The sequence below is a fragment of the Barbus barbus genome (assembly GCF_936440315.1).
Source record: "Barbus barbus genome assembly, chromosome: 3".
NCBI lineage: Eukaryota > Metazoa > Chordata > Actinopteri > Cypriniformes > Cyprinidae > Barbus > Barbus barbus.
The window spans coordinates 39,855,226-39,874,466 of record NC_136731.1 but is presented as its reverse complement, the minus strand read 5'-3'; the positions used below and the strand labels follow the sequence as shown (position 1 = coordinate 39,874,466).

General features: G+C 37.1%; 1 protein-coding gene across 2 annotated transcripts; it reads left to right on the top strand.

Moving 5' to 3' along the window:
* Positions 1 to 1,163: 1,163 nt before the first annotated feature.
* On the top strand, positions 1,164 to 14,891 carry LOC306859963 (protein CASC3-like; the record flags this gene model as incomplete). Of its 2 annotated transcripts, none has more annotated exons than XM_079401419.1 (13): positions 1,164 to 1,360; positions 2,234 to 2,258; positions 3,050 to 3,105; positions 6,227 to 6,421; positions 6,697 to 6,842; positions 7,041 to 7,217; positions 8,251 to 9,083; positions 9,169 to 9,230; positions 9,625 to 9,733; positions 9,916 to 10,032; positions 11,593 to 11,798; positions 11,899 to 12,021; positions 13,412 to 14,891. In XM_079401419.1, 13 exons carry the CDS (start codon positions 1,175 to 1,177, stop codon positions 13,448 to 13,450), a joined length of 2,274 nt encoding a protein of 757 aa, XP_079257545.1. In that variant the 3' UTR covers positions 13,451 to 14,891. The 2 variants fall into 2 exon arrangements, with proteins under 2 accessions (XP_079257545.1, XP_079257546.1); XM_079401420.1 differs by having other exon boundaries at positions 1,175 to 1,360; positions 3,053 to 3,105.
* Positions 14,892 to 19,241: the final 4,350 nt, after the last annotated feature.

Sequence of the window (19,241 nt, the reverse complement as noted above, 5' to 3'; positions counted from 1 at the left end):
TTAGACAGAGCTGTATTGTTTTTTTTTATTATTAAACACTACAAACAATACAACCTTAAGGCAATATAATTACAAGTATACACAAAGACAAAGTAAAAGAAAAAAAAATCAAGAATACACACAGACTTGTTGCCAGGGTAATATTAAAACGGTAATATAATTGAAATGTTAGCTTTAGGAAGACACAAAGATGAATACTTTTGTTTGTGAATGTGAAATTTAGCTAACAGAAAACATTATGTAATATTTCCCATATTCTCTTTTGAGTGTTCAAATAAAGAAAGCATCTTTAAAACAAAAAGAAAAGTCACTTACAAAATAAGATTGAATAAACATTGACAAATCTGACCAAAGTTTGTCTGTGCATTGCCAAAACAAATAAATGAAGTCTTCGTCTGAGGAATGACAGAAACAGCAGTTCACAGACAATTTTTATTTTATTTTATTATGCAATTATGTACATATTAATACAAACATATACATCTCACAACAGTAGAAAAAAATGCATGTACATGGGTAAAAAAATAAAATAAATAAAATTTGATCTATTCCAGGGGGAAAAAATAAAAACATTTAATTAACGTGACTTTTTTTGCTTTTCTGTTTCTAATATTGTGCAAAGTAGTAGCATATTGTTTAATTTCTTTTATAAAATGCTCACAAGTTGGCCCATTTCTTTACATGAATATGATATTTTCCAAGTAAAACAATTAGTTGTGTAAGAAAATAAATTGTACTTTTAAAAACAATTAAAACATCTCACATTTCTATTTGTATTAACGTTTCAAACATCCTAGAAATGAAGTTAGAGACATCTACCTCAAATACTCTTGAGTATAACTTACACAATTCAACAACAACACAAAAATCACAAGAGCTTTCCAAATAAAGTTCTTTAACAGGGTCAATTCTGTGTAATATGTTAAAAGACACCTCTTTTACTTTATTACTGATGAAAAACTTATTTGTTATTGACCATACTTTCTTCCACTCGATGTTTTCATATTTAGATGAAGACAGATGAATGAATTTCTCGCGCGTCCCCGTCTGCGCGCTACCCACTCTCGTCTCGCGCGCCTCCTCTCTGACTCAGCAGGGAACAAGAGGATATGACGAACGCTCCATCCCCCACAATTCCGCGCGCAGTTCCGCTTTCCCTTCCTTGAGAGTTAAGATGGCGGACCGGCGGCGACGGAGACAGCGCGCCTCTCAGGATAGCGAGGAGGAGGACGAGTCCGCCTCGGGCTCCGAGAGCGGGAGGTCGGTGTCTGGCGGCCGGAAGCCTCGCGGAGCAGAGCCCGAGCCGCTGGAGTCTCCCGCGGAGCGCGTCTGCGTCAAGAACAAGGATGAGTCGGAGTGTGTGAGTGTGTGGCTATAAATCTGCTTTTATAACCAGGGCCGATCGGACTGTGTGCGTGCTAGTGTGTGTCATTTACAGTTAGTGTCATTTAAAGATGTGATAAAACAGTTCATGTGAGATGTCTGTAGCGGTTAGCCCTTGAGATTAATGTTCAAGTATGTAAGTCCTGGATACTTAACAGCGATATACAATTCATGGTGTTGCTGCTTTCATATAAACGTGCTGTTGACTTCATTTGACCTTAAAAGATCTTGCTCTTCAATTATCTAACGCATAGGTCTTCAACCCCCCACTGTCCTGCACAATCAAACACACCTGGATAATCAAGATTGCTTAAATACAAAGGCAGGTGTGCTGAAGCCGGTTTGCAGGGCAGTGGGTCCCCAACGTGGTCCTCCATCATGGTCCTGGAGTCTCCTTTATCTTACACACCCATGATTCAACTCATCAGCTCAGCCTGTGTAATAAAAATGAATCGTGTGTGTTTCAGATTAATAAGACCCCTTAAATGCATTGGTGGACCTCTAGAAACAGGGTTGAGACACATTGATGAAGGTGAATTAGCTGTTAGTTTGTATCTGGCTGCGGTGTCAGATATGTAGGCTGTCTGGATGACATTTGCGGTTGCTAGGTGTTTGATATCTGATCTGTTCTGTAATGGGAAGAGAAAGCTCTGCTGACCCTGAAGAGGAAGTTCAGTGTTGTGTTTAACCTGGATGTGCCATATGTTGTGTTAACAACCTTGCTTTTCTTGATTTGTTCTGTATGGGTCTTTAATTCTTGGGTTGAACATCTAGATGAATTTTTAATCAAGGCTTCTTGTTTAAGTGTGCTTGTTTGATGCATATTTGATTCTGTTCTCTTTCTGTTTAGGAAAGTGAAGATGGTGTTGGTGAAGGTGAGTCTGTATTTTGTCTTCTTGCTGCTGTCTGTCTTTGTGACTTCAGTTTTGTTATGGTTATTATTGGTTGTTATTGTTATGGTTCACAAACTACACTAGTCTTAGTGCAGATGATTGCTATTGGTTTAAGACGATACATAGCCTGTCTTCACCACTAAAACTGTAGGGGACTGTATTATTCCCTCGAAATAAGTAACTTTAGTCAATCTGTATTTTCGGTCAAAGCTGCAAGGGAATGGATTTTGTCCCATCAACAATTAGACGATTACATGCTTTTGGCTCTTTTCAGTCTCATCTTAAAAAATGGTTACTGACAACTCGGCACTGTCAACATTAGTATTATATTCTTGACAGTAAACTTCTTTGTACTAATTGTAACTCTTGGCCAAGTTGCTCTCTTCTGTTGCCATCTTTCTCTCTCGTTCCTTTTTCTCATGTTTACTTTGTTTTAGATAATTCACGTATATTTTGTATTTTAGTAGTGATTTCTCTGTTTGTGTGTGATTTGTGTTCTGTAATATTATTTTATTTATTTTTCTGTTTTCTCTCCATATGATGTGTATATGTGTGATGCTCTGTCTCTTATGTTTTAACATTCTGTCAAGGGTTAATGGGCTAATTCTGGCACGTTTACATTTGTTTGTTAATGTGCATTGCCCCTGTAAATAAACTAAACAGGTGAAATAGTTATGAACCGTCACTCTTGATGAGCAGTTCTATAGCCTGTGTTATATTTGCTCTCAGAAATGTGAACGGACCTGCTAAAATGGCTGGTTTCTTTTCTTCAGCAGTCTTATCGGACTATGACAGTGCTGATCTGGAGGAGAATGGATCGCACACGGAGGTAAGTCTCTATGGTAACGCCGTTTATGGGGCTCGTTGGGAAATCAATCAGTTTTGTTAAAGACAATGCTGTGATAAATCCGCACAGAACCAGCCTGGGCTGTGTCGAGGGGACAGAATGTCTCCATTGCAGCCGAACTGTGTTTTGCTCAGTCATTGTGAGAGTGCTGCCCTTTCTTTATGGAGATTGTGAATCTCAGAGCAATGTTTATAGTTTAACGTAGTAGTTTTAAATCTAAAGCTCGATATGGGCCTCCCGAAGTACTGATTTCGAAAGAGCTGAATTAAACGAGACTCAGCTGGGGGAGGTTTTTGTTGAAATTGTGTCAAGAATATTTTTGCTCCTCTCTCGTGGCATTATGAGTACTGCCAAAGCCGAGCCCCATGCTGTTAGTGCATCTGTAGTCCGCATCTAATTTTAGTAGACATGACGCACTGTCCACATTTTGTGCTGCTCTTCCTCCTTATGTTAGTAGTGTTTTGATGATTGCGGGCTCATCCGGTAGTTTAGGCGTATTGGAGAGCGCTGGTGGTGGTGTCTGCGGGTGGAGTTGAATGGGGTTGTTGTAGTTCTCAGAACTTCTCAGGGTTCCGTCTGGGCTGCTGATGTTCCACTTTGTTTGGTCTCCTAGCAACCCATTCTACACAATCCTTACCCTTCAGACCTAGTAAAGCTGGCTTTAATTCACTGCAGACAAGCACAGTCTGTCTCCTCACACTTTCTAAATGATGTCTAATGGAGATTTCCTAACTGGAACAATCAGGAAAGTGTTTTTATTTTTTATTTGGACATGTTTTTGTTTTGTAATGCCATAATTACTTTGTCTTGCTGAGCCGATAATGTGTAAATGGTGAAAATAACCAAATGATTCTTGAAGAAAATAGTGTATACTATCCACCTTTATGTAGTGAAGTCAGTTGACACCAGTCTTTCTCATGAAAGATTTATGTTTTGCTGCTATATTATTAAACTCTTACTGTCTTAGCATGTTACTAATGTTTTTAAAATTTTTATATCTTTATTTTGGTTTCAGTTTATTTTCAGTTTAATTTTAGTAGGCTAATTCATGTGCGTTTTGTCACTTATTTGTAATTTAGCTTTTTTGTTTATTTCAGCCATAGTTATTTCAGTCAGCTTCCAAGGCAACATTTCTATTTAAGTTTAACTTTTGTATTTTAATTTTTTTAGTGCTGTCAAAAGATTAATGGTGATTAATCGCATCCAAAATAAAAGTTTTCGTTTACATAATGAGTGTTCTGTGTATATTTATTATGTGTATATAAATACACACACATACAGTATATATTTTTTGAAAATATTATAGAATAAATTTACACAGTATACACCCATATATTATGTAATCAAACTTATTTTGGATGCGATTAATAGTTTTAACCTTTTTTTATATAAAAGTTAAGAAACTGTTTTGCTGATGTGAAAAAGCTTGTTTTTCGCTTATTCTGGTTCAAATGCGCTGATGTCTGTTTGGTTATATTTTTTTTTGGTGTGCTTGCTACAGAGCAATTATGCAAATAAGTACAGAGTAATATTAATTAGCATGTCTGTTTAGGATTAGTTGCTTGTAGCTGTGCATTATTTACTGTTATTACTAGAGCTGGGCGATATGGCCAAAAAAAAATCACTTTTTTTAATATCAGACTATCAATAATTATTACGATAAATTTCAATTCTCTATTTATTTCGTTTAATTCAAGTTTAAATTGAATTCTTTACACGTTTACAGTAATTTTGTCCTTGACAAAATCAATATCTTATAAGAACATGCAGAAACTAATAACTTTTTATATTGAGTGATTTTGTTTGAAATCATTAAAAAAAAACATGTTTGCTTTGCCTGAATGTTAAGCCTGTCTTCAGCTTGTTTGCAGTGCAGGCTACAATGTTAATAATAATACTTTTTATATGTAGTTAAATTGAATTAAATTGTTTGGATTTTAGTAATATTAACCATTGGTCTTCCATAGTAGCATTTAGATCACGATCACTACAGTTAAAACCACACATAAGGCACCTCAATACCATGGCAAAAATATATGCTTTCTAAGTGTGTGTATGAAAAACGGTAGTCTAAATACATTAAGTATAAATGCTTAAAAGCTATAGTTTCAGTCTACATTAATAATATAATAATATTCGATACGAATGCCCACATTTCTGACACAGAAATGTTAACCACTAACAGCAGTTGTGGCCTAATGGATAGAGAGTTAGACTTGTAACCCCAAGGTCGTGGGTTCGAGTCTCCGGTCCGGCAGGGATTGCAGGTGGGGGGAGTGAATAACCAACACTCTCTCCACCCTCAATACCACGACTGGGGTGAAACCCCTTGAGCAAGGCACCAAACCCCCAACTGCTCCCCGGACGCCGCAGCATTGGCTGCCCACTGCTCCAGGTGTGTTGTATTCACTACTTTGTGTACACTTGGATGGGATAAATGCAGAGCACAAATTCTGAGTATGGGTCAATTTACTTGGCCACACACCACTTCCCTTTCCTCTCCCCTTTCCTTTTCCTTAATCCATGGTAAATTTGTTATTTGTAGATTGTAAAGACTGTCGTTGCACACAGTGCTTTTCCTGTTTGTCAGCGCGGTTTCATCTGGCTAAACTGGATAAAATCAGTCATTTGTGTTCTTTGCTGAATTCAAGCGCTTCACACTGGATCTCACAGCACTGTTTAGTGGTCATGTGATTTATCAGTCTCGTAAGCGCGCACTGCGCTGCCGTTTCAACTTTGATTTGAGTGGATAAATGGTCCGTGGGGCACTCCAAATGAGTCGCGCTGTTTCACGCCGCTTTTGGTGCATAAACATTATATTGAATATTTATTGAACTCTTGATATCGTTTTATCGAGAAATTATATTGTGATCATTATCATTTTATCACCCAGCCCTAGATTACTATAGTAAGTGCATGTAATATGTAACACAGACACTGTAAAATAATGTTACTGTTTGTTCTACTGTTCTTTGTTTTTTTTTTTTTTTTTTTTTTAGAACTTCAGTGAATCTACCTTCCTCTGTTTCTTATATTTATTTATCAGTTTTGGTTTGTGTATTTTCTGATCTGAGAATTAGTTATTTGGCGCTGCTTGTTTCAGGGAGGAGACGATGAGGAGGAGGGAGAGCATTTCAGTGATGAAGAGGCCTCACGTCCTGCTGCGGAACCGAAGCCCGCTGCAGATGCCCCAACAGAGGAGCTGGGTGAAGAGGAAGAGGGAGATGGAGGGGGCAAGGAAGTTAAATCTGATGAGAAGGGCAATCTAGCTGGGGAGCGACAGAGTGGGGATGGACAGGTATGGAGGAACAGAACATTGCATCTTTTACTACTCTAAATTTCTGGAACGGCTCAGGTTCAGTTTGTGTGGTGGGACAAACATTTAAACGCTTTGCTTTGCTGAAAACACTGTTTGAATTAAAACAATCCCAAATAATTAAAACAATCCTTTGACAGATTTAAAGCAGTTGGCCAGTATGCCACATTCTGGACTAAGACAATGCTAAATCGCACTGCTCATTTGTAAATCCCTTTTAACCCAAAACTGAAGCTGAGACCTCTAAACGTTTACAGGAGAGCACAGAGGACCCTGAGAATAAATCAGGCAGCAAAGGCCAAAAGCTTGATGACGATGAGGACAGGAAAAATCCAGCCTACATCCCCCGAAAAGGCCTTTTCTTTGAGCATGACGTGAGAGGCCAGACTACAGAGGAGGAGAGGTGAGAGACATGAGTTTTTTTTTTTGTTGTTTTTTTTTTTTTTTTCTGGGAAAACTCCCTTTCCAAGTCATATCGAATCATTTTAATTAAGGTAAGATGAAGATGAGTTTCAAGTGTTGAATTTGTCACAAAGCCATGTGGTTCATAGTTTCATTTTGTGCTGTCTCTTCCTCCTCCTGTTTGTCCATCTGTCATCAGGCCTAAAGGCAGGCACAGGAAGTTGTGGAAGGACGAGGGCCGATGGGAACACGACAAGTTCCGTGAAGAGGAGCAGGCGCCAAAATCACGCGAAGAGCTAGTTGCTTTATATGGTTATGACATCCGCAATAACACAGGGCTGAATGACGGACGATCGTACCGCTCCCGAAAACCCAGGTGAACCCCGTGTTTATTTCTTTGTAGTTTGGACTTGAGTGCTATTGCTAAAATATAATTTTAGTTGTTGTACTTATAGTTTTAGGTATGCGTATGTACTAGTGATGGACTGACAAATTATCCAGGTTGATTATTCAGCTATATTTGGCCATTTTAAAAATGTGTTTTAGAAATGCTACCTCTGTTTTCTTAATTTGGGATAAATAATAAACCATTTCAGTTTCTGAATTCATAAAACAAATTATATTAATATAATATATATTAAAATTAATATAACAAATATTAGTGCTGTCATGATTAATTGTGATTAATTGCATCCAAAATAAGTTTACATAATATTTGTGTGTACTGTGTATATATAAATACAAACACATGCATGTATATATTTAATCTATTTATATAATAAATATATAAATGTATATACATGCAAATATTTTCAAAATATATACTGTATGTGTATTTATATATACATAATAAACACAGTACACATACATATATTATGTAAACACAAACTTGTGTATAAAAATACAGTACTATTTTAGAAGTTGGATATTTTTTATTTTTAAATTTGTGCATTTATTTTAATATGCATAAAATTGATCATTGACAGTAAAGATATCAGATCAAGCATCACATAAGTGCTGTTCTTTTGAACATTTTGTAAAAAATTCAGTCCTGGTTGTATTTTCCACAAAATTAAGCAGTGCACCTGTTTTAGATAATAATAATAATAATATTTCTTGAGCACCAATTCAACATATTAGAATGATTTCTGAAGGATCATATGACACTGAAGACTGGAGTAATGACAGGAATAAATTATATTTTTAAAATAGAAAAGTTATTTTAAATTATAGTAATTTTACTGTTTTACACTCTGTACTGTATTTTGATTAAATCAAGCATATTAGTGATAATAAAAGACATTCATAAACATTAAAATAATTTTTATAAATCATAATTATTTCCTAGATAATTGTAACGGCCAGATATGCAATGAGTTACCCACTAATATCTCCATATTTCTTTGCAGACATGCTGGTTCACCCAGTCGGGAGCCAAGGCGTCATCGTGAAGGTGAAAAGTCAGTTCGTACAACATGGCAGGCGCCTCCACCTGGCCACCGCAATACCCCTCAGTCTGTTGCCATACAGTCAGGCCCACCTCCTGCTCCCCCTACAGTACCCAAACCCTCCGGCCGACCCTCGACTCAGCCTCCCCTGCGCAGCTTCCAAAACAGTCGAGCCCCGTCGGCCCCCCACAGGACAGAAGGTCAAAGACACTCAAAGCCCAGTCTAGATGGCCCGCCACCTCGAGGAGTGCGCCCACAGCCTGTAGAGGGTGAGAGGGGCCCGAGGCTCAGGGGCCGAGGCTCACATGCTGTTCACGCTGAGCGTAGCCCGGTCATGGTGGTGGAGGACATCCGCAGCGAGGAAGATGAGGAGGGTGAGATTCCAACAGCGACAACTACATATACCGCTCACCACTACAAGACGGAGAGAGAGAGGGTTCTGTCTCCACGGAAACAAGAGTTGGGCCCCGCGACGGAAGGGGGCAGTGCAGCCGGTAAGGCTCGAGAATCGTCTCCTCCTCAAGAGAGGCCGGTGGAAAAGAAATCGTATTCTCTCGTGCGGAGGGCGACGCGAACGCGACCGTCTGATCTCGGTAAGCAGGCATCGTTAGACGAGTCTTCGCCCGCGGTCCAGCAAGCCCCGGTGGCAGCAAAGAGCGAGTCGTGGCAAGAGCAGAGTGATGCTGGAACACAAGGTGGACTGACAGGGCTTGACCAGGACCTGGCCCAACTCAGCCTGGCAGGGCAGAACTGGGCCCAAAGCCCACCCTCCTACCTGCAGGCCGAGATGAGAGGTAATACTTAATCTTTGTGTAATTAGGTTGTTTTACAAGCGTTTTTTTTTTTTTTCAAGCTGGTTTACATTTTTGTTCCCAACAGGCATTCGTAGCTCCATGCACATGGCAGGAGGCCCTCCACAATATGGAAACATGGAGGATATGGTGAGTCAACCGGTCCATCAATAATTGCCTGTATAGATCAGAGGAATCCCAAAAACTGAGTGATTAAAAATGAAAAATCACTATCTATTCTCCAGATGCGAGTTAGCTGTTAGCGAGCTAATATTCATCTGCCACTGATTTCGAGTGCAGCACCGACATCTCAAAAGCTAATCATCAACGGATGCATAAAACTCCCCTGCATTTTTTTTACAAGTTACACTCGAATGTATGTAACAGTACGGATGAAAAGATCTGTCTCTACCGCAGTTTCATCATGACTTGAACACTAGTCTTAAAAGTACTTTAATTAAAGATCAGTTTAGCAAATGTGTATGAATTTGCTGATGAAAGTTGTAAAATACAACCTTGTTTCATCTCTTATGTTTGTTATCAGGGTGTTGGTGGTGGCCGGGCTAAGCGGTATTCATCACAGCGCCAGAGGGCCGTTCCCGAGCCTGCACCCATGCACATTGGAGTCATGGAGGGCCATTATTATGAACCCAGTGAGTGCAGTACTGCTTTTGGCCCATAGAGGGCAGTTTTAAGTTAAATGGGTCATGGGATGTGTCCTAAAATCACCTACAGAGTAGTTAAACAAGTGCTATTAATTTAGGGAAAGTCATACTTTATTTTTTTATTTTTGTGGCCGAACATCCAAGATAATAACTTGCATTTCCACATGCAGTGTCTTTCCAGGGACCAATCTACACGCACGGGGACAGCCCAGCCGCCCTGCCCCCCCAAGGCATGCTAGTTCAGCCTGAGATGCACCTGCCACACCCCACCCACCCTGGACACCCAGGTGAGAGTTGTGAACATCAGTTGTGAAGCTAAGCTGACAGGTAAAGGCGAACAGAATGTGGTTCACGTTGGACTTCAAATTCTTAGTAGGCAAACCAGTGATTTGAGAAAAGGAAAAACTGATCTGAGACCATTTAAGGAAGAATTTGAGAGTAGCATGAAACAGGTGTTCTCCCAATTAAAACAAGAATGTTTTGATGATATTTTCTTTTGATCATACCAAAATATGAAGGCATGGTATTAACAGCTGTATTTCACTTATGCAAGCATCGCCTGCTGTCAGAGAGTGAATTTGCTCAGATCAGTTATAACTAACTATATCAATTATATAGCAGAATCATTTATTAGGCTGAAATTAGAGATTTATCATTTCTAAATCTTTTGTCAAAACTTGTATGATCTAAATGTTTAAATACTTACACTAAATATAGCACTAAATAAATCTATAGCAGGCCTAACTCTGTGTACGTGTTTATTTTTTAACATGTCGACACGCTGTATGGATAGACTGGTGCACTGCCTGTTAACTGTTAGACCCGTGACAAAAACATCACAAAAATCCCGTCAATTTGCGCTTCGGGACTTTTCATCCCCTGGTCATATGTTTCTGTTCACGGCGTATTTGCAGCAGCGTTGAGCAGTATAGCCAATCACAGATATATCTTTTGATTTCATGAATGCAATTTCCAGTGAGTATGAGGGGAGTGCACTTTACGCTCTATAGACTATAAACCATTCAGAATTTACATGCATTCACTCATGGATTCCCTCTCTGATAACCATTTATCCAACATTGTGTTACGTATACTACATCAGTTAACGAGAAGTTAACTAAGTGAAGGTGAAGCAGGTGCTTGTTCAGCGAAATATGTCTGTATGCACGCTGTCGACACGTGCCTGTGAGTAAACACACAGGCTACTGTATGTATAGAATTTTTTCTTTTACCATGCAGCAAACTTAAAAATATTTGCAAATAAAAAACCTTTTAAACCATTTAACTGATAGTATTAATCAGTTAAAATTCTTACTTTCGTTTAATGGTTTAACGGTCAGTATGAGCCTCCCTAAAGCATACTTTTTATGGTTAATTTACAGTTTAGACATAATTTCTGCCACGATTTCAACTGCTATTTACAAGATTTGTTTCAATTAAAATAAATCCAAGAACCCATTACCTTTTCCTTGGACTGGAGATTGTACTTAAAGTCAGTATGAGCTAAATTCACCCGATCTATTTTCTAAAGGCATGTAATTGATTTTATTGGGGTCGATTCAGCCGTGCATGTTGCGTTTAAATGTATATTTTGATTTTTGAATACAGGACTATTGCCTGCAATTGACTACAAGCCTGCATTCAGATCTTCCTCCATCTAACAACCAATGGATAAAACAAAGTTCCCGCTCTGTTTTTCTTTTTTTGATAATGCATTGCATTCAGAAGTATGTTGCAGTACAGAAGAAAATATCTCTTGCAACTTCAGTTTTCTTGATTTTAATCACTCCAGCTGTTGCATCAACATGAACCTGTTAAGTGTTTTGCGGCTTTTTGTTTTGTTTCAGGCTTGCACCCGCACCAGTCAGGAGGGCCCTTGCCCAATCCGGCTCTTTTCGCGGCCCCACCCGTTTCTTTGTCACCTGGGCAACCGCCTCCACAGCAGCTGCAACCCCCACCCTTCTACACCCCGCCATGTGTGATGACCTACGGGAACACCAACTACCCGTACCCTGCCGGAGCTACGCTACCTCCAATCTACCCTAACCCCCAGGTGAGCCTGTTAAATCTAAATAAGCGTTATCTGTGACGCCACTACTCCAGTAGTACAGTAGTGAGTCTGACAGGGTATCTGTGCATGCATCTCTCTCCAGGCACAGTCACAGGTCTACGGTGGTGTGACGTACTACGACACGATACATCAGCAAGCTCTGCCCAAACGCTCCCCGCCCCGGCGCTCCTCTCATCCTGTTACAGTCAGACCTCCCCCTCCTGAGGTAACAGCATATTAAACATTACATCATTCATTACTTTCATCCAGGAGAGATGAGTTGGGTTGTGTGAATAGTGAGGATTCAATGCCATATTGGTTACCTGCTGATATTAGAATTTAATTTTCTCTTGTTTAGATTTACCTTTGCAGTGATCTAACAATCTCTTCATCTTTAAAAACACTTTAAATTAATGTTCTACTGATGGGTGAAGCTCTTCTGTCAAGTTCCTTTGACTGTTGAACTGTAATTTATAATACTGCCAGAAAACATTTTTATTCAGAAACCTATTCAAGTTGAATATTTTTGTAATCTATAACTTGAATACGTTTTATATGGTCTTATTTCAAGTTGAAATGTTTTATAATTAAAATTTGTATGGATTATGATGCTGACCTTGTGTTAGCCCTGGTGATGACATGGCATTAAACAAAAGTAATTTAATAACACTGTTAATGTAATCTTTCGTAAGTCTCTAAATATCTATTTTGTTGCTGTGCATTGTTGCGATATGTAAATTCACTTGTAGTATTTAAAAAACAAACATTTGTTTTAGGTAAAGCAGTAGAGAATTTTATTAATGGCCTTTCAGTTATGGACCATATGAAAATACTTACCAGCTTATTGTATCAGCCAAAATTGATATAAGTGCAGTTTACATTAATTGATTTTCAATAAAAGAGAAGAAAAAAATTAAAAGAGCAATAATCTATGCACTTGTACTGTTTTTTCTTTTTTTTTTGTGTGAAGTAAAGATTATTGGAGTGTGTTTTAGAAGATCCTATTTCAGTTTTTCTACTTAAAATCCCCTTTTAATTCAGTGGTTCTTTGTAACTCAAATGCACTCGCAATTTTTATTGTAGTTTTATTTGTTTGTTTATTTTTTTGGCCCTGTTCATTCATGGGTTTTGTGTCTTCAGCTCTCATATCTGATAAATGTCTCCATTTTTCAAAGAGATGAAATATGAGCAATATTATTCGAGCTAAAAAGCATTCTAGTCTGTAAACACAGAGAACGGTGGACCCTGCCTGTGTTTGTGTGCGTTGCCGCCTGTGCTTCTGCAAGACCAATTTAACATTTGTTTTGATGTTAACAGAGATAAAGCATATATTTGTGCACACACTATATGTTCCCAATTTACTTCAGTTGCATTTAAATGTGTATATATAATGAATAAACGCATAAATTAAAGCAGTAATTAAAAAGATACTGAGGAGGAGGGAAAATAATTTTATTTATTAAGGTTAGGGGAAGTAACGTACAGAAGAAATAACTAATCTATTTGTTTGTACCTATAATATTTTTATTTTAAGTATGATAGGATTATCAGTTTAGATGGTATTTATAGAGGTTGTTAACAGCTGATTTGTGGTTTGATCTTTTCCCGTCTGTCAGGACCAGAGCAGAAATCCCGCTGAGGAGATTCACTCCTAGCTGAAAGTGGATGAGGCTGCCGCCGTGAGTCAGGACCAGCACCGCTTTTGTATAAATTGAATTCACCATTTAGGTTTTAACTTTAGTTTTTAGTTTTTTTTTCATTTTGTATAATACTGTTTGTGTATTCATTACACCTTGCTTAGTTCACTGTCTTCATCCAAGGTTCTGTTTGCGAGGTTTTTTCCTATCTGTTCTATTTCCAGTAATAACCAGCAAATTGTTAACCGTTATCTGCTGTTCGGCTGGGAATTAAATGTGCAGTCTTACACAGCCAGATATTTTAGTTTTCACGAAGCAACACTTGTATCTCTGTCTCTAACAGACGAGAAATCAAATTGTACGAGGCTGCTGGACTTCTGAATCGAGTTTGTTTTGAATCTCCTTTTACTCTGTTGGGCAAATAAATGTTTTTATTGAAAAGGAAAAAAAGCACCAAGACAAACTTGTAGTGCGTGAAAGATGGACCTGCATTATTAATTCTGGGCTTATGGTCCCGGATTGTCTTGCTTCAAATGGAGCTGTCAAGACCTGTAATGACCTTCAAATGCACAAATTCAAGACCTTTTTTGGGCCAAATTAAGGCTCTTTTAGCATGTTTTTTCTTTTCCGTTTAAGAGAGCAGTACCATTCTGACTGCTTAACCTGCTGTGATGGTGCTAATAGTCCCATTTCATACTGATCAGTCCTTCTTCCTCCATCTGTCACGCTCTCCCTTCCCTTGTATCTTTTGACATTGTACTGTGTTGAATTCAATACTGTAATTCTATCGAAGCGCACCGTTAACCTTGCCAGATACTGACCTACTTGACAGTGTAACTTGCTTGATTAGCTTTCTATTGTAAGTGTACATATTAAAGTATATTGAAGCCAGTGGTTTAACAAATAATACGAAGATAGTCATTTATGAAGTGCTGTCAATATGAACAAAGTCAGCAGGGAACCTAGCCTAGGCCTGTCTTTCATTTTTCAATTATTCAATGTTTTTCTTATAAATAGTTCTGGTTTCACTTGTTTTCTTTCAGGCACACTGTACAGGCATGCATGAGTTTTATAGCTATATTTCTTTGTGAAAGCAATTCTAGATGGCAAATTTGACTGAGCTGTTATTCTTTGCCCCACTGTGGGAGTGCTATGGATGCATCTTTTTCAATTCTTCCCTTTATCATTGTTTCCGATGAACGAAAAAAAAACCTAACCCTATAACTGAGATGATGTCGTTCCCAGCGTTGTTTAGACATGGCTCATAAAGACTATTAGATGTTGTATTACTTTCTATGCCTTAAGAAGTTAATTGGTTTGACATATCTGCTTTTGTTTGATTAGACCTGACAACACTGTGAGGGCTTGTATGTTTAACATTGTTTGAATAAGTGTTTCATTTTTGCGATTTTATTTTGCGGAGCAATGTCAGGAGATGAAATTAAACAAACTGAATATAACATTTGACTTGTCCTAGTTTTTTTTTTTTTTTTTTATCTTTAAACACACATTCTGAAACGCATTGTTTCCGTAATTATCAGTATTGGCTCACGTTTAAATTAGTGCTGTCAAATTATTAATCGCATCCAAAATAAGTTTTTGTTTACATGTATAAATGCAAACACATGCATGTATATATTTAAGAAAAATGTTTATATATTAAATTTATATATAATATAAAATACAAGAATATAAATGTAAACATTTTCAAAATATATGCTGTATGTGTATATTTATATATATATATACATAAATGCAATACACAGATATATTATGTAAGCAAAAACTTATTTTGGATGCGATTAATCGTTTGACAGCACTATATATATATATATATATATATATATATATATATATATATTTGTACTGTGTATATTTTTAATGGATATATAAATATACGCATGTGTATATATTTCAGATTTTTTATTTTATATATTAAATATATTTATAATATATGAACACAAATATAGACATGTAAATATTTGCCAAATATATACTGTATGTGTGTATTTGTTTACATAAATATGTATGCAACCTTTGGATTATGAGTCCGACTCTCTAACCATTAGGCCACGACTTCATCATAATTTGACCATTAGGCCACGACTTCATCATAATTTGACCATTAGGCCACGACTTCATCATAATTTAATTAGGATGTCATCTTTAGCTGATATTAATTTATTCTGTATATTAAAGTGTTGTAATGCCTAAATTTACTAGTAGGCTTTTAAAATGATTGATCATGAACTTATACATTTATAAATAGTAAAATTAAATTTAGTTTTATTTCTTTAATTTTTTAGACAATGACTTTAAACTTTTAATGTCAGCCTTATTGTCCATAACGATTATCAGCATGTTAGGCTATTTAAGTTGTAAATAAAGATTACTCGAGTGTGCTTTAGAAGAAAATACCATTTCAGTTGTTCCACTTAAAAATGCTCATTTAATTCAGCGTTACTTGTTTCTTGGTAACTGTGAAATGTACTAGCCTTTCAGTTTTTACTAGCAAGCATTTATTAGTTTGCTTGTTTAGACCCTGTTCCTTCACCAGCTTTGTCTTTTGTTCAGCTCTACCATCTGATAAATGTCTCCATTTTGCTTCATCTTTTAAAGATGTCTTCATTTTTCAAAGAGATGAAATATGAGCAATATTAGTTGTGCTAAAAAGCATTCTAGTCTGTAAACACAGAGAATGCGTTTTTCTACGTTGCAGCCTGTGGTTGTGTGCTAAACTCTGACTTTGCCAAAAGCCAAGCGTCGCCTTCTGCCGCATCCAACCCCAGAGAGAGAGAGAGAGAGGGACTGATTCCGCTGCCGCTTCAGTATGGAGCTTATAATATGACAAAACTATTTTTGGGTCTGCCCGAGACCCAAAAAACACTTCCACTACGAGAGAAAGCGGCAGCTGCGCGGTGATTCCAGGATTACCTCGACAAAATGATCTCGTGGCCACGACATATTACCACACTCCCACGAGTTAATATGTTGTGGCCAGGACAAAACTAACCTAAGTGAACCGAACATATCCCCTCCCGGTCGCAGTAAATGCTTCGATCATCTACTCTTCCCTGTGGATGACCTCTGACCTACTTTCTGTAAGATCTGAATTTCTGCGCTTTGAATTTTAAATATTTAATTTAATGTTCCGAAATTCTTCTTCATCTGGAAAACGTTAAAACTGGACATTTGCAGTCAAAGAATTCAGAACAAAAAATCAGCTGTTTGAAAATACGTCTATTAAAAAAACTGCAATAAAAAATTAAATTGTGTTAAATTTCAAATGTTCATTATTCAAGCTTTAAAAAATTCAAATCCACAACTATGTTAAGTGCCACATAATATTCAGTTTTGTTAAATGACACTTGTCAGTAATTCAAATTTACACAATTCAAATTCAAATAGTTTTGTCATATTATAAGCTCCATACTTCAGCTCGCCTCCGAATTACACCGCAGCCGCTGTGAGAGCCATAGTCAGACGGGCTGCGGCCCTAATTTGGGTGTTCTTAGGAGTATATTTGACATTTTGCTTTGGATTTACTGTCGCTAACGAGGCATTGCCGCGTTGCAACTGTTATTTAGAGGAATAAAATACACAACTTTTGTTCCAGAGGCCATGCATAATAACGTGCATGCAAATTCAGGAGGCTAAAATTGCTTATGCTCATCACTAAACATGCGTAGCCGGTTTTAAAATGTACGAGAAAGACTAAATTATAGATCATTTCAGCAGTGAAATGTGAAACCAAACCAATAGGCTTCTGTGGAGGTAGAATTAGGTCAGGTTTAACTGTCTCTGTCAGTGCTTCAAATGTCCACTTGGGGGAACTTATGTCTTTATTCTTCCCTACTGGGGACTCCACACTACAACTTTGATCTCGGCAGTGTTCATACCAAACTATAAATACTGCAGTAGCTGTATTTGTTCCTATAAATCTTCATTTTTATATCTTTACCCTCTTCAGCTATAATTCAGCTTGCTTGATCTATTTATAATGTAAATGCTCTCCAATGAGTTGTAAGGTATTCGAAATGTTGGATCTGTCAGTCAGTGTTGTAATTTTAAATTAAAAATTTAATTGAGCTAAAATAAAATACAATAAAATAACTTAAGGAAATGAGAAATGTTGCATTGGAAACTGACTGAAAAAGAAAAGAAACTTGAAAAAGAAGAAAACTTGCAAAGCTTAAATGACAGTTATGAATCAAAAATGTTAAAATATATCTAAATAGAAATATAAAAAAATAATAAAATGCTATGAAAATGTACAAACTAATAATAATTCACACTGCTATTCAGATCTGAAAAATCTTTTAATCTAAAACTGGGGTCTGAAGCCCTTTGGTGGACAGAGACTGGTTCATATACCGAGTGTTGCATTTGTTGTCATCTGGCATATTAATGTATTTACAGTTTATGATGCTTTTGTGAAATCGTTAAAATAATCACTATTTAGAGTCATATTTTTGCTGATGTTTGCATTACATTTACTTAGTACATTTTAATGAAACACTTAACTTTTTAACTATTAAATTTGATGCTTTACTTTTTTTTCTTACAAGACATTTTGTTTACTATATAATTATCATAATTCTCTTTGTGTTAGGTTTGATGATCTTACTATTATTCTGGGACACCATGACAAAAGAATGAGAAAGAATGAGCTAGTGTGTCTAACCCTTTGACTTGTACTCTACATGAAAGTTATCAACTTGAAAAGATCCGTCTTCTCTAGAAGACTATAAATAGTCTCAGTTCAGAGTAACCCATGGCCTTTATCAGAGTGTGAACCTCACTGTGTGCTTCTATATTCATACTCGGATTCTTAAGGCCATCAGCTGCTTCACCGCACCAATCACACTTGCAAAGTGTCTCAGTTTGGGGAGCCAATTATATCATAAACGATCAAATTATCAAGTGATGATGCTATTGCTGGAAACAATGGCTGCTGCATGCATTTTCTTGACTACCAAAAAAACACCCTCTTCTGCCTCCTGAATCATCATACTGTGATTATTATGCACAGCAGTTGAAAGGGAGAGTGTCAGTCTCACTGACCTACTTATAGTAGTATTTAGTCTAGTGCATTAACTCTTCTGTGAAGCACGCTGGGTAGAGCATACCTACACTATTGTTTATGGGTTCATGCTACAAAACATGTTAACTGTGAGTAACAGTCCTATGTAGCTGATGAAAGGGTGAAACAGGAAGTTGAGGGTTTTGTATTATCAGATTTATTATTTCATTCCCAGGGTGAATGTAGAATAAAGCTCGCTAAGGCAATTATAGCCTGACCAGTATTTCTCATATTAATGAATGGGGATTTGTTTAAACCGATGAACCTAAGTGTTAAACTTTAGCTAAACTGAATGATTGTGTGGCATGTTAAAGAAAAACACTCCTGTGTGATTTTTACCCAGCAGACATAACAAAAAAGCTATAGAAAATCCTAGATTTGTATTGAAGGAGGGACCCGGCACACAAAAAGTCTTTTCACTCTTGAAATAGTTCACTCTTGGTCATTCTAAACCCAGGATAGAAATTAATAATCTTTTTTTTTTTTTCACATTTCACACTATTCATACTTATAGAGTTAACAGTTAATCCTGGGTATGTATAATCCGATGGGCACATTCCTAAATGCTGAGTTAATATTCTTATTTGCATATTTGTAGTGTCAGTATCATTGATGAACGCAGCACACGACCTGCTTACATAAAGGTTCTAGTATTGCGCATCCTCATATAATATTGTCGACTGTACTGTCAAGTTTCTTTCCTAAATGGACTTTTCATACTATAAA